The 14,892-nt window shown below is 38.5% G+C and overlaps 1 protein-coding gene across 1 annotated transcript in view; it reads right to left on the bottom strand.

The window, feature by feature from the left end:
* LOC120774125 overlaps positions 1-14,892 on the bottom strand; it is a 231,230-nt gene that overhangs the window by 19,810 nt on the left and 196,528 nt on the right. Inside the window, exons 11-21 of the mRNA XM_040103496.1 lie at positions 13,719-13,736; positions 9,778-9,931; positions 9,591-9,714; positions 9,291-9,522; positions 7,301-8,389; positions 7,032-7,240; positions 6,184-6,514; positions 5,983-6,121; positions 5,845-5,920; positions 5,660-5,778; positions 1,336-1,550 (exon numbers count right to left, since the gene is read on the bottom strand). Of these exons, the coding sequence (XP_039959430.1) occupies positions 1,336-1,550; positions 5,660-5,778; positions 5,845-5,920; positions 5,983-6,121; positions 6,184-6,514; positions 7,032-7,240; positions 7,301-8,389; positions 9,291-9,522; positions 9,591-9,714; positions 9,778-9,931; positions 13,719-13,736 (2,706 nt within the window). The remainder of the gene's footprint in view (positions 1-1,335; positions 1,551-5,659; positions 5,779-5,844; positions 5,921-5,982; positions 6,122-6,183; positions 6,515-7,031; positions 7,241-7,300; positions 8,390-9,290; positions 9,523-9,590; positions 9,715-9,777; positions 9,932-13,718; positions 13,737-14,892) is intronic.

The following is a 14,892-nucleotide window of genomic DNA, read 5'->3' as shown; positions in this document are numbered from 1 at the left end:
AAAGGCGGTGTGAGCCGGGGCGTTGTCGTGGTTCAACTTCCTATCAGCTGCGATGTCTTGCCGGTCTCGATTGACCTTTCGTTTGAGTCTCTTGAGGACTTCCACATAAGACTTGGCGTTGACGGTTTGTCCAGGAGGAACAAATTCATCGTGGACGATGTCTTTGATGTCAAAAAAGACAACGATTTTCGTTTTCACTTTGGATTTGCTCATTATTCCCTTTTTTGGGCGAGTAACGAAGTCATCGTGGACGATGTCTTTGATGTCAAAAAAGACAATGATTTTCGTTTTCACTTTCGTTTTCATTCTTCCCTTTTTTGGGCGAGACCCTCCGAAAAGGCCTGGTCCCACTGAAATATCGTACACCACTTTTTGCAACATCTAGGTAAGCTTGCTTGATCATATCAAACGTCTCTGTTCGTTAACTAGGAACGCTCTCTACCGAATCCAGTCGGTGCGCGCACGCTCCGAAGTACAGTCGCGGCGGTAGAAAATCAGTTCTATTACTTTCCGGACAAACCCAGATTGTGTGGATTGCTGCCCGACCAAATTTTTCCACTAGACGCTCAATTGTTCACCTGACAGGACGATTATGACGACCATAAATTGTAGCGCTCTTAAAGTTGAGGCCACTGACTCAGAATTTCATGAATAAATTTTAATAATTTCGACTCGTTGTTGGATCGTATATCTTTCCATGATGAAATGGCAAACCTTACTAAGTATAAATGTCAAAAGAGCGGGGAAAATATGGTGTCGTTTGCTGTTCCTATCGGTCTACTTTTGTAGCGTTCTTATTGAAAAACCCGTTATAATAGGAACGAGTTATAGCGGAAACGAAGTACCCTAAGTAATTACTAACATTTTGTGATCGAAGCTGCCCAACACGCAGTTGATATACATATGTAAGTATCTCAACATTATATATCACAAACAGAGACAAAATTGACTATGTATTAACTATTTAAACAGTAAATTATAAAGTTTTGTTATGAAATACTCATATTTACTTAATATACATAGATATATACACACACATAAAAACGTATACTCCCTTATCTACTAATTTGAGCTCAATTAACATTAAGTCACGGCTGTTTCCATAAATTATAATACAATAAGTCTTAAAATACTCTAAACAGTTTTCTTGGCAGAGTTCCCAATGTGGGATATCCAAGCGGTATTTACACATATAGCCATTTTCAGATACTTATGATCCTATATGTATGAGTTGTACTTGTAACAAATAATATATACAAATATTGATAAACATATATGTTAAACTAGCTCCTAACCAAAGAAGATATACGCAACAGGCAATAAAGTAAGACTTACGTCGATTTCGATCCGCTTCTTCAGCGAGTAGCTTTTCGATTTTCTCTGGAAAATGCCGTTTGGCACACCAAACCAAACCGATGACAGCCAGTACAACAAACACTGTTATTAAACCTAACCAAAATGGTTCTTGTAGCATGCGTTCCGATAACGGTTTATAAGGTATGTGCAGCATTCGACGCTCACAACGCGCGCCTTCCCACCAGGCATGACAGCTGTTGAAGAAACAGCAAAAATTGTATTAGTCTCATTATACATATGGGCATTTTCACAAAAAGGTCCACCACGCGTGCAAAATTCAAACAGTTCCTGAAAACTTTCTGTTGATGAATAATAAATCTCAAATGTGTTAATTTTATAAATATAAAGTGAATTTTTATTTTCTTCTAATTTTGAGTTTGAAAATATATTAATCAAGAATAATAATAAAATTTGATAAAAATCTGACTTTTTTGGACCAAATATAATAACGGTTTTCCTTTGTTAAATTCCCTTTAATTCAAAGTAATACTATGACAGTGTTTATAATTTAAAAATCTTCTGGTTGATAGTAACATAATGTTCTACAAGCATACAGACTGAGTGGAGATCGAATAACGGTAGTTTTTTTGTGTTTGCTTCTGCTTATATGCCTGTATGTCGCGTCCGTTACCGAAAAACATCATTTATTGTTCTCATTAGCAATACAAAGTGTAGAAGTGTAAATTGCAAGCCAGACTAAAAGCAGATACATCATTTCACTTAAAAAAAGTAATAATTGGCTCTCGGCAAAAACGATTAAAAAAATTTATTGGTGTTTGAAATTCGTCGCGTCCGTTACCGTAAACCTTAAATATTAAATAAAGTTGTAGAAATTGCATAAAATTAAAATTTTATTGATGGCAAAAACGGCAAAAGAAACAAGAAAGCTAGTTGAATAACAATGAAGTAGAGATAAAGATGGAAGAAAATGAAAGAAAACGTCGAGAAATGGCAGGAATACAAGAAGAAAGAAGCAAAACGAAAGCAAGAGTACCGAAAAAGATTATCGCAAAAAATGAAAAGTGATAGCAATTTATTAGAAAAGAAGAAAGAAAAGGACCGTGTTAGATAGCAAGTTTTGCGGCAAAAAAATAGCATAAATAATATTGACAATTTGAATTGCGAAATTTACAGCTGTAAACAAACGATGGGAAAAGCAATTAAAAAAGTTGAGGCTGCGCTACCTAAAAACCTGAATAGAAAAATAGCTATCCTCAAATCTTTATGCAATAAATATATTAAGCCAACAGAAACGATGAATGAAAATACAACCAAGTCAACAAAAAGCCAGATGCGCGAAAAATTAATTGAACAATTCTTTTTGCAAGATGGAATCAGCGTTCAAGCTCCTGGGAGAAAGGATACAATGATAATCAATGGGAAAGTAGCCTCAAAACGTTTTATGCTTATGACCTTAACAGAAGCATATCAACTTTTCAAAGCCGAATATACCCAAGAAAAAGTCTGCAAAACTATTTTTATTCGTTCTAAGCCAACTTACATTCAGTTAATCAATAATTTACGACACAATATGGGTATCTGTAAGTACCAAGCAAATTTTATTTTTCTACTAGAAGGCTGTACAAAGATTATACCGCAGATTCCTGCCAAAGCTGAATTATTTCTTACATCAGTTTGCTGCGACGTTATGAATAAAAAGTGCATGGCTAATAATTGTGACAGCTGTGTACGCGATATTAAAGACGATCTAGTTCCAATATAGTTTATTAATAAATTTAATACGCAAATCAAATGGAAACAGTGGAGAAAAGTAGATGATCGCATAACTTTAAACTACACTATTGGTCCATTAATCGACTTAATTCATGATGTAGAGATTCAGCTACCAGCTTTTAAAATGCATTGTTTTGTTAAACGTCACCAACAAAATTACTTTGAAACTAAAAAAAAAAATGTAGCAGCTAATGAAATTGTTATGCAAGTTGATTTTGCTGAAAATTATCGCTTGACATTCCAAGACGAAGTTCAAGATGCCCACTTTAGTTATAGTTAAGAGTTTGCATTGGTTTTCATATTTCGACAGTAAATTTTTTATTTTTTATTTTTTTTTTTTTTTTTTTTTTTTTTATTTATTTTTTTATTGAGTTTGCGTACGAATGTCGCGTCCGTTACCGTGAAAATGCCCATATACTTATGTATATAAAATATGTATGTATTAATAATATTGAAGGTTATAGCGTCGATCAAAAAAAATTTGGGTAATTTCCATACAAAGTTCTACCTTTACGTGAAACATCTTGTTATACCTAACAGAAGTCGTTCAAAAAGATCTTCCGTCAAAGAATTTCGAAAGGATGAATTCAAAAAACCTAACTTAGAAAGATAGAGGATGGAGTCATGTGTTGAAGTTCATGCAAGTAAGGAAAGTGAACGCCATTCACTTGCGAGGGGCCAGAAACGTTTCTTTTACATATAGCTCAAGCAGCTCACGACTGCTAGACTTCTAGACCAAGTATGCTCTGGGTAGCCAAAGAAAATTCCGCTTGTAGGCGGGCAAAAGTGAGAAGGCGAAACATCCCCTCCATAGAGTTGTAGGCTGAGTTTGGGACCCGCCACGAAAAAAAACGCCCCCTATGAAAAATTACCAATAGCCCCGAAGAGAAACCCTGGTTTTGAAGACGACCATGGCAAACGCAGTAAGGAAAACGTCCTCTCTCGACGAACAAAAACCAAATTCTATAAGTCACTTATTATTCCCGTCCTGCTGTATGGTGCAAAGACTTGGACGATGATAACTTCTGATGGAACGATGAGCTGTATAAGATATACGACGACATTGATACATAGTACAGTGAATTAAAAAACAGCGGCTACGCTGGCTAGGTGGGGATGTCGTCCGAAAGGAGGAAAACACTCCAGCTCTGAGTTTTCGATGCAGTACCCGCCGGAAAAAACAAAGGAATAGAAAGACCTCCACTCCGTTGGAAATACCAAGTGGAGAAAGACCTGGCTTCGTTTGGAATCTCTAATTGGCACCACATAGCAAAAAAAATAAACGACTGGCGCGCTGTTGTTAACTCGGCTATAACCGCGTAAGCGATGTCGACCCCTGTAAAAAAAACTTGGAAAGATTATTAGTATCGTCTATAAGTAGTGGAGAGACTGATGAACTCGTACACAAGGAGGCGCATTCCATTTATTAGGACCGCAACATTCTTATTGCAAAGGCGAGTCAGCGGATTCTGCCTTGCTTACTATCGTGTCATGGCTTTAGAAAGCCATGTCAAGGAATTCGGTGTATGGATTGAGGGAGCTTTCAATAATGTCCTGCGGGAAGCAGTCGTTACTGTTCCAAACGGTCTTTTGTTTAAATCAAACCTCATTTTCAGTCTTCTGTGCGACAGAGTCATTGAAACGGAATAGGGCAACGCACGTGCTCGACTAAATGTGAGTAGGGGAACCACAAGGTGGATTTCTTTCTCTTCTTTTAAGGTTTCTGGGCGGCGCTCATCACCAAATGTGGTGCACTAAGATCCACTCCAACCATAGCACTTAACGCTATCTTGCACATAGTGACCGTAGACATTGTCGGAAGGTGTATGGCTGACCCTGCTCCGCCTACTGGCGAGGGACTTGTGGGTGGCAAAGATCCATTGAAGGAAAGGGGCAGCGAGCTTCTTTACATGTGGGTCAAAGCTACGGGCGAAGGTTGGTGGAGGGGTTTACTGAAGACTGGTATGGGTGCCAGGGCACAGCGGAATGACAGGAAATCGTTGATGAGATTGCAAGAAAAGGCATCCTTTGCCCTACTGGTGTCCATGCTGTAAGGTTGGGAATCTCGCCAGAAGCTGTATGGAAGAAGATGAGGTGAAAACAACTCAACACTTCCTTCTAGACGCCCGTTTAATCAATAGATCTAACCAGAATATGTGTACTGAAATCTCAAAAGTAGTTGCCACTTGCTGAAAATAATGGATGTTTAACTGGTAAATAAAGAAAAAATTTAGCGAAAACAGTGACCTAAGTAAATCAAGTACAGTGGCGGCTGCGTTTTGCTAGGAGTCAAGACTTAAACACTTGGGATGGTATAGCTTCTGATATCCAACCGAACTGGCGGGACTGCTAGTCCACGTACCGTCCTTCTAGATTAGCAATCTAACCTAACCTAACACAACCTAGTGTAGTAGCCTTGCTACATGAGTGTGCGGTCAGCTTCCTAATAACAAATCTTGAACAGAGTAGTTTTAGTGTTAAACTTCAAGACTTTTTCTCAAATTTTATTTGATAATGGTTTTATGAATCAATCCCGGGCAGGTAATTTTAGATTAATGATTATACGCACCGACAAAAGTAGCCGCCATTTCGTTCAAAGCAAGCGCCACGACCTTCACAAGGATTCTCAGCGCAAGGTCGTTGCTTTAGCTCGCATGTGTGGCCCATATAACCCGGCTGGCATTGACACTGGAAAAATAAGAACAACAGACGGGTTGTACAAATATGTTCATAAAAGAACCCTTCAGACATTACCTTAAAGCTATTAGTAGTCAGTTCGCATTTGCCAAAGACGCATGGCTCCAACTCACAAATATTTAAGCCGCAAAATCTGTGAAATTATTTTGTTATTTTTAACAAAAAAGGCAGTAAATAACATTTTCCAATACGCACCTGCCGGTATAGTGGCCCTGACATTGACAATAGTTCGAACCGTTATTGTTTACACATTTGCCATTGAACTGACAGGGATTCGGTTGGCATGACTCGACGGTTTTCTCGCCGGCAGTCAATTTCATTTTGTAGGTATTATCTGCGAATATATAAAAATTGAAATTAATTTTTTTTTCAAAAGTACTTCAATATCCAATTTACCCCACTGTATGCTGACGGTGCCATTCAGCAGCGCATTGGAGTGCTGGCCTGTGCGTTGACGTATGTGCAGCGTATTCAGATATGAGGTTATGTACACTGGTGGCGCTGCGGTCGCAACTGTCCTGAACTGTAGTCTGCTGCTCGTTTTAGTTGGTGGTAACATCGAATGGCTGCGACTGTAAAAGATATCCTGCGGTGGCAAATAATCGTAGGCTGCATTCGGTCGCTCTGCTGGATGCTTCGGTGGACCAGTGTGTGGAAGCGTTGTAGGTGGTAGGTATTTGCACAGCTGCCAGTTTGTGCCATTATTATCGGCGTAGTTGTCAAAGACCTATTTTGGAAAGTAGTGAGGAGGAATGATAAGAGTGTTGGATGTGATATTAAGAACCAGATATTTGAAAAGTAAAGTTGGTGAAAACTAAGAGCCAGCGTTCAGTACGTTTTTTAACTGGTACGTCCAGGGAAATAACTATTTCGAAATAACCGTACCATATTTTCATAGAGAGCTCTTTAACCGTTCCCACGACAGTCGGGCATACGTAACCGAAACGGACCCGAATTTTTATCCGGCTAAGGACTGTCAACTCGGCAGAATTCTGACGCTACAGCAACAACTACAGAGAGCGCTTTACCTGCTATAGGTGGTGTTTTGACCTCCTGCTCGTCTTGTATGGCAAGAGATGTGGCGTGGAGACAAAGTTTACTTTTTTTTAGAGACTGTAAGAGTCAACTTGTCACTATCGGAAAATCCCTATCCCCCAAGTTCCCATGGAATCGTCTCATATACGTATTGGCTCATAGTTTTGTCTCGAAAACTTCAAGATTTTTCAATTATTTATAAATATTACCTCCAGAAGACTGCCATCTGGACAACCGCCATTATCGCTGAACTCAACGCCGTGCAATTCCAACATGATATTCTGACCGAAAGGTGCAACCAAATGATGAGTGAAGTCCACATTTTCCGGCATCGGATGTGGATAATTCAGTTGATAAAGGTAACCGCTTGAATTGAGTTGCAAGCTGATGATGCGCTCACGACGTTCCAGCGGTGCCACTGTAATGTTATTAAAAAGTGTGAGCAAATAATTGAAATATTAAAATCTCATTGACGCACCTGTGCGATAGACAGCTTGGAAGCCTTTGCCGCGCGGATGTTGTCCCGTGCGAAACTGTATACGTAACTGTTCACGTTCGCTCACGAATATGCCCTCGCTCAGCAGTTCTCTGGTATGAAACGGCCGTAGCAGGCCACTACCAATATCCACCTCCAATATTGCATCCACTTTCAAATCGAACTCATTAAATTCCAGCCAGACCCGTCTGCCCGCCGGCGCTTGTATCACATAAGCACAATTCAAGTTGTTGAGTAAAAAATGTGGATAATTGGGACTGAAGACAGTGCCCTCGCGCGACGTGAGCGTCTGCAGCGGACAGCCGGAAACATCGATTGCTTTCCAGGTGGCCGCAAAACCGATGCCATTGACCGAATAATCGCTATGGAAATTCAGCATGGCCTCATTGGAGCTGGAGACAAAGTCGAATTTCGACATGTTGGAGGTGTGTGTGCCGCACCAGCGTACATATGGCAGGAATGATTGTGCATTATCTACAGGTAGTGGTATCATTAATGGTTCACTATCCTCTAAAATACTGTTACGTTTGCGTCGCGCCATTTTCGCTTTTCGCCGACGATGTTTGGGATTTTGATATTTTGTTACGCTGCCACTCGCCGTGTTCAACCAACTATTGCTGGTTTGTATTGCTCGCGTCAGCAATTCACTACTAAAATGCGGACTACCCTTGTGCGTTCTTTTGCCACTCTCATATTTCTTCGTATGTGCTCGTTTTGTATATTCATTGCTGGCAGTGTTGGTAGTAGTTTGGTAGCTCCAACGCTTTTTTCTTCTTATACTACGTTTAGGTCTTTGACTATACTTTGTGTCGAAGTCGCCTATGCTCACTTCATTGTCCGTGGATGTCAGTTCTTCGTCCGACGTTAGCATGGCCATTGGTAGTGGATTGCTGCCGGGCTCCAATGTTATGTGCGAGACTAATTCGTAGTCTTGTATGCTAACGTAATCGTAGAGACACTCATCCTGTGGCTCGAGATCAATTTTCTGGAACTGTAGTATTATGCGGGTGCGTTCCGGTGTTTTGATGTGCACCCAATAATCCAGATTTGTTGGATAGGTGCTGGGGTAGGCTATTGGTTTGGCGAGAAGAGAATGTTTACAAGTTATGAGTAAGAGAAAAAATTATATAGTTGTAAGTAAAAAAACTTTAGTGAGAAACTGTATAAAAATCATATAGGATCCTTAGGTTAAGAACTAGGTTCCCTTATGCTTGGAAATTAATTAAATTGGATCATGTGTGAGCATTTGAGATAGCAAGTTTAAGATGAGGCATTTTAATCTAATTTCCTACTAATCCGTTTTTTTATAAGCTTAAGATCTTTCTACTAGATGACAGCAGAATGTTGTGGTAGAGGTAAGGTAATATCATCCCAGCGGCTGAAAGAGTTAAGTGATACTATACCATTGGCCCTTCTCCCAAGGATCAGTATTACTAAAAGGGTTAATTTCACCAAGAAGTTCAAGGTTACCCTTGGCAACAAGGCTGATTGGAATGAGTCCACTCACAAGCTACTGCTTATGGATAGTACGATCAAGTGGTACACTGACGGCTAGGCTGACGGCAGGGGTCGAATGGCCACGCTCCAAGCTCTCCATACCTAAGGGAAGCAGAAGTCTTTGTCAAAGTCTTCATGGAAGAGAGTATTAGAGCTAACTATCCCAATAGAGTTGGAGTATTAAAAAAAGATGTGAAAATAATGTATGGGAAATCGGTCAAAATGAGTTGGGCTGAATAAGAAATAGCTTGGCTTAAATTTAGCGTTGAACTGTTTGGTCGCAGAGACCGAAACCCACTAACAACGTCGTCTTCTACAGACTCCGACTTCTCTGGTTGGCTTCTGGCACGAGCCAAGGCAATTTTCTGGTTAAAAATTGGTTCGGTTAAAACTCCTTCACATCAGTAATCTTTATAGAAACCCATTTCATATCTACGGATATGAAACTTAACATAAAAACCTGTAACTAGCTTACCTGGTGACACAAGTCTGCCTTCAGCACCGGTTATAGTTAAATTGTTGGCGGAAAATGTGCCAAATGAATCCTTCGGTTTTTTACACACATAGCCGCCGACTTTGCTGCATTTTTGTGATTGCCAATAAAGACCCGATGGCAGCATTGGCGTTGGCGACATCTTCCATTGCAGACCCAAACAGATGGCGTCTGTAGGCAGTTCTTCGAATTGACCCTGACCTGGTAACCAGCCCTAAAAAGGAAAAAAGTGGCACCAACAGTTGAAACAATTTACTTCTGAACTGTCTGCTTTTCTACTACCTGAAAACTCATTCTGGTGTCATCGGTCCACTCGAATTGACCGCTTTTCTCCAGCTCGGCACCCAGCCAATAAATCAGCTGCGGCGAATAGTCTATTTGGTTTCGTATGTTTGATGTAATAAATCTGCAAAAAAAATTATGCGCGTTCTAGAAGTTTCGGTATGTAATAACTTGCCCTTGGACCCACCTGTGCTCATCCGAAGACGAGACCGACGACAGTTGTGCGCCCATGCCACGACACACTTGCTGCGCCGTCCACCAGTCCACTTCGGGATAGGAAATGAAGAGATAACAGGAACCATTGTAGTATTTCAGACGTTCGTTGGCGCACTCGGAGGCAGCTGGAATGCAAATTGGGAGAGCACAAAAGCGATAAGCGGTTAATTTTGGTAATCAGAAAGCGTTAATTTTTGCTATTGGCAAAATGCTGCATCCAGAAAAAGTTAGGCAACACATACACACGCACGTACACGCTAATCTTATAACTTGGGCTAAACGTGCAATAAACTACTTACAAACATACGTACATACATTTATTGGCATTAATTTCAGTTTATATTTCATTAAATACATATTATTGGCTTCAATAAAAATCAGTTAAAGCGTGCTTAGTTGGGAGCTGCTGTGCTATTTGTTGTAGTGTCTTCAATACAAAGAGAAATATTATGTTGTGTATAGTAATAAATATGTTTATATAGGGCCATTTAGTAATATATTATTTGATTATGCACAAAAATATACTTGTATACATAAATTTCACAAATATTTCTATGGTTAAGTACGACACTGAGTAGTAAAATTTGGTTTATAAAAAATTATATATTCCTTTAATATTTTAAGTTGGTTAAGGAACTAAGAAAGGAAAATAATTTTAACTCATATGCGAGGGCGGTCCGATAAGTACTCAGTCTTATCGCGCGATGATGCAACCATCGAAATCATGTAGCGTATTCACGTAGACAACTACTGTCACCCAATAAAATGATCAAAACAGTCCCGCATGAGAGACCTCTCTTTTGATGACGACCATTGCAAACGTGTTAAAGAGATGGTGAACCCGATTCAACAATCGATGACGATAGAGCAGACGTTCCATTGCCCAACCAAGAAGAAGTTCGAAGCATGACCGACGATTGGAATTAAAGTATGCTCCACCCAATCCGTGGGAAAAGCCTCGTCAACATCGCAAGTAAGGTTCTATCAACCGTATTGTGTGAAAGACTGAAGCCCACCCTAAAAAACTGATGGGATCTTATCAGTGTGGCCGCTATGTCTGAATTTGGTATCCCCTCAAAGCTAATATCATCAAAACATCCGACAATATTAGGAAGGACCTTTCCGTTCGATACCAAGCGAAGTTTCTGACAAGAACATCCTATCGTGTGTGAGAAATATCAATATCGGTTGGTGATTATCATAAACGCTCAGTATTTTTCTTCGATATTTACTGTCAAAAACAGGTTTAACGAGTTAACTTACTTGTGGCCGTACCGGTTTCGGCCGAGTCATGCACCGTTGCCTCGCAAACGACTACAATGGAGAATAACGTGAAAAAAGTAAGCGATCTCATATTATCAGACCGGCCATTGCAGACGGACGAGAGAGCTAATACAGTAGACAACTCAAAAGACCACCTGGGTCATATGCCGCAAGAAATATTTTATATGAGAAATCTTCAGATAACAAGCGCAATCGTGAGACTACTTCACAACAGAGTTCGACGTTATTTAAACGAAATCCCAAGAAGTTTCCATGTCTCTTGATTACAGTCGCCAAAATATGGATCCAGTGGTACAAATCAGAAAACAAAGAACCGACTAAGCAGAAATTAACTTGGCAACCCTGCTCAGTTTGCTTTTCGGCCGTAAAAGTGAATCCTCGGTGTACTACAGAAAAGTAGCTCCGTTCGTTGAGGAACAGTCAGATCATCGGCTATGAAAATATACTCACATCTCTAATTTTGTCACGGCCAAAGCGTTCGAATTTCTCTTAGAATTAACATATGTCTAAAATTTGCATTTTTAGACATGTGGTTTTCAAGAAGAAGTAAAACGCATATAATTTAATGTTATGACTAAGTATTTAGCTTTATTACAACGATAAGGGTTTGCCATTATGTTTAAAAATTGATTTCGGGCAAGTGACTGCCGTGGCTGGTTGGAATAAATTCCAGACGAGAGACCGAAATTTCGATTACCTTTTGCAGCAATGATAACGTACCGAATATTCTCTTTCAGCGACTTTAAATAACCCTAAAAAAAGTTCAGTGGTATTAAACCGGTCGTTTTTGAAGGCTATGGTACCTGCCCACGACGCGAGACAATGGTACCAAATGTTGTCCTCATCAACACACTCTAATTCAGGCATTAATCATAGCTCCATAGCTTTCCACATTGTCTATAACATTATGAACGGCTTCATTTTTGAAGAAATATCGACCAATGATTCTTTCTGTTCACAGATCACATCGGGCTGTGACTTTTTGCGATGATCACTTTTTCACTCCAAATGCGTAAATTTTTTTATTTACGTACCTATTCAACCAAAAGTGAGCTTCATCGCTGAACAAAATTTTCTTGTGAAAATCGGGATCGGTGGCTATCTCGTTTTGGGCCTATTTACCGAAAGTATGACGAGCTTGATGGTCGTTTGGCCTCAATTTTTGTACGAGTTGGATATTGTAAGCTCGCAAACCAAGATCCTTCTTTAAAGTTTTCCATAAAATGGATAGACACAGCTCCAATTATTGTGCGCAATGGCGAATAGACTCAGTCGGGTCTCATCAATACTCTGTCCACAGCAGCTATAGCGCTCTGTAAGACATCTCTGAGAGTGCACATTATACACTAGAGTAAACGTGGTGCGAAAACGATGCACGATTTTCGAATTACCGACTCTGCTGGGTTGACGATTATTGGACTCAGCGCGAACCGAACCATTAGTTTAGTAATATTTTTGCACAGTTCGTTCCAGAGTAAGTCTGTTCATTATGAAATGGAACGAAAAACTACTACCGTATTCGCACTTATCGGACCGTCCTCTTATATCTAATGTCATATATTTTGGCGATTAACAATCAAAAGAACAGTTTTTTAACGATTGGAATATATTTTAAGGGCGATAGGACTCCAAAGACAAATTTAAAATTAATAAAAATCTGAAGGAAAGTACAAAGTATATCACATTTCTGTAAGCATTCGATAAGTTTCATTAGTTTCAGTAGTTAAGGTACAAAAAATTACAAAATATATTTTTGAAAAATGATTAGAAGTATTAAATAAATATATAAGAGTACATAGCACATAAAATAGATAATTTGGAATAGTTTGTAATACTTAAGATTGAGAGATCTTCTTGAGTTTTTTTACAACACCCATGAATACAATAAATGAAAATCATTCTACTGAAAAAATTGAAAAAAAAGTAATCGAAACTATTGTAATAAAGGAATAATTTAATACCTTGGCAAAAATTATTTATTTTGTACTTCACATCTCTAACTAATACACATTTCGTCACCTAAAATGCTGTTTACAGGCCAAGAAAAAACGATCTATGTATTAGAAACCACTCAATTTGAAAAAAATTTCAGTTTTGGTTATAAAGTGGTTATGTATTGGTTATCATACACATACAAAATTTGCGTTTTGGTTATAAAGTGGTTATGTATTGGTTATCAAACACATACAAAATTTGCGTTTTCGTTACAAAATGGTTATATATTGGTTATTATATCTGACATCGTTTTTTTTAGATGATACGATGTTTTTCAGTTTAGGTGACGATAAACTATTTTGTAAATGAAAAAGACACTCATGCAAAGATCTAGATTAAACACTAAAAACTATATTTAATCTAAACGAAAATTCGAATGAAATTAAAACATTCAATAAATAGCTGCGGCCGTTGTGTGCTTGCATGGCTTCAATGACATTTCTACATACCCTGTAGGAATATTTTTCATCAATATGAATAAAAATTCACTTCGAAGTTATCACTTTATTTCACGCAGTTTTCATAAAATCTTTTTTTAATTAAAATCTAACACTTTATCTCAAACGATTCCTACAGAGTATGCATTGTGTCAATAAAGCACACTGGTCTACATGTGGCACTGGAGAGACTTACCACGGAACGTATAACTTCCTAGTAGTATGTTCAATTTTTAAGTTTCGTAGAAATAGTTTGCAATACGAGGTAAAAGTAAAAGTAATTTTACAATAGTAATACATATGTGAATGTGTTAGGAAGAGAGATAGAGAGCGGGCGTGAGCATGAGAGATGCATGGGTGAGAAGTAGAAAGTGATATGCATGAAATTGAAAAACGAAGAGCAAGTGGTAGGAGGTTTGTAAGGTAAAGCGTGATGTAGAAAGTGCCATAGGTTTGAGATGAATGGCAAAATGTTTGAGAAATGAGTGAGAGTCCTAGATAGTTACATACATACAGATAGAGTTATTATGTACCATATATAACTTTGAAGCAAAAAATTTTGAAACGTATGTTTATTTTTGAAATATTTTATATAGACACGAACAAAAACGATTAAAATACCAAAAATGATACTTATTTAGTTAGACATATTGGTAGTTAATAGATATATGTATGTACATGTACAGATTTACTTTGCATAAAATTTAGTTGAAAGCATTCATCGAGACAAACATACACACATGTTATTATAGTACATATTAGGTAGTTTAAATTTTAGTATAAATTTTAATATAGTAAATTTTCGAAAGTTCGTTAAAGGCAATAAGCAATTTGTAAAATCCAATATATTTTTATAAGCCCATTTGGCGCTCTTCATTTTAATTTTACTTAATATCTATTTCATTTTAAAAAATATCGCAGACTTTCCAAGGAAATGTGTTGTATGAAGAATTGTGATGAAAATTTTTTCTTTGTTTTTTCAAAGGAAGGTCGTGTCAAGGTTGGAGTAAGCCTCAGCGTCGTAACAAATTGGGCAGTCGAAAGTGTGCTCGCCATCAATTTAAATAAAAATGAGATGGTTTTATTTACTAGAAGACACATGAACCCAGTGGCACCGCTGCCGCAAACGGAAGACACCCGTCTGCAGCCGGCGGATACAGTAAAATATCTTGAGCTCATCCTGGATAGGAAGCCGAATATCGAAGAGAGATCTAAAAAGGCATTGATTGCTTTGTACTTACTGTTGTAGGAGAGCCATTCGCAATAGGTGGGGTCTCTCATCGAAAATGACTTCTGGCTCCAGGACACCATAGTCAAGCCCATTATGTTCTATGGAGTCTTTATGGTGCAGCCTACTTTAGAGAAGTGAC

Source organism: Bactrocera tryoni, chromosome 4, assembly GCF_016617805.1.
Source record: "Bactrocera tryoni isolate S06 chromosome 4, CSIRO_BtryS06_freeze2, whole genome shotgun sequence".
In the NCBI taxonomy this organism is placed as follows: domain Eukaryota; kingdom Metazoa; phylum Arthropoda; class Insecta; order Diptera; family Tephritidae; genus Bactrocera; species Bactrocera tryoni.
This window is presented reverse-complemented; position numbering and strand designations above follow the sequence as displayed.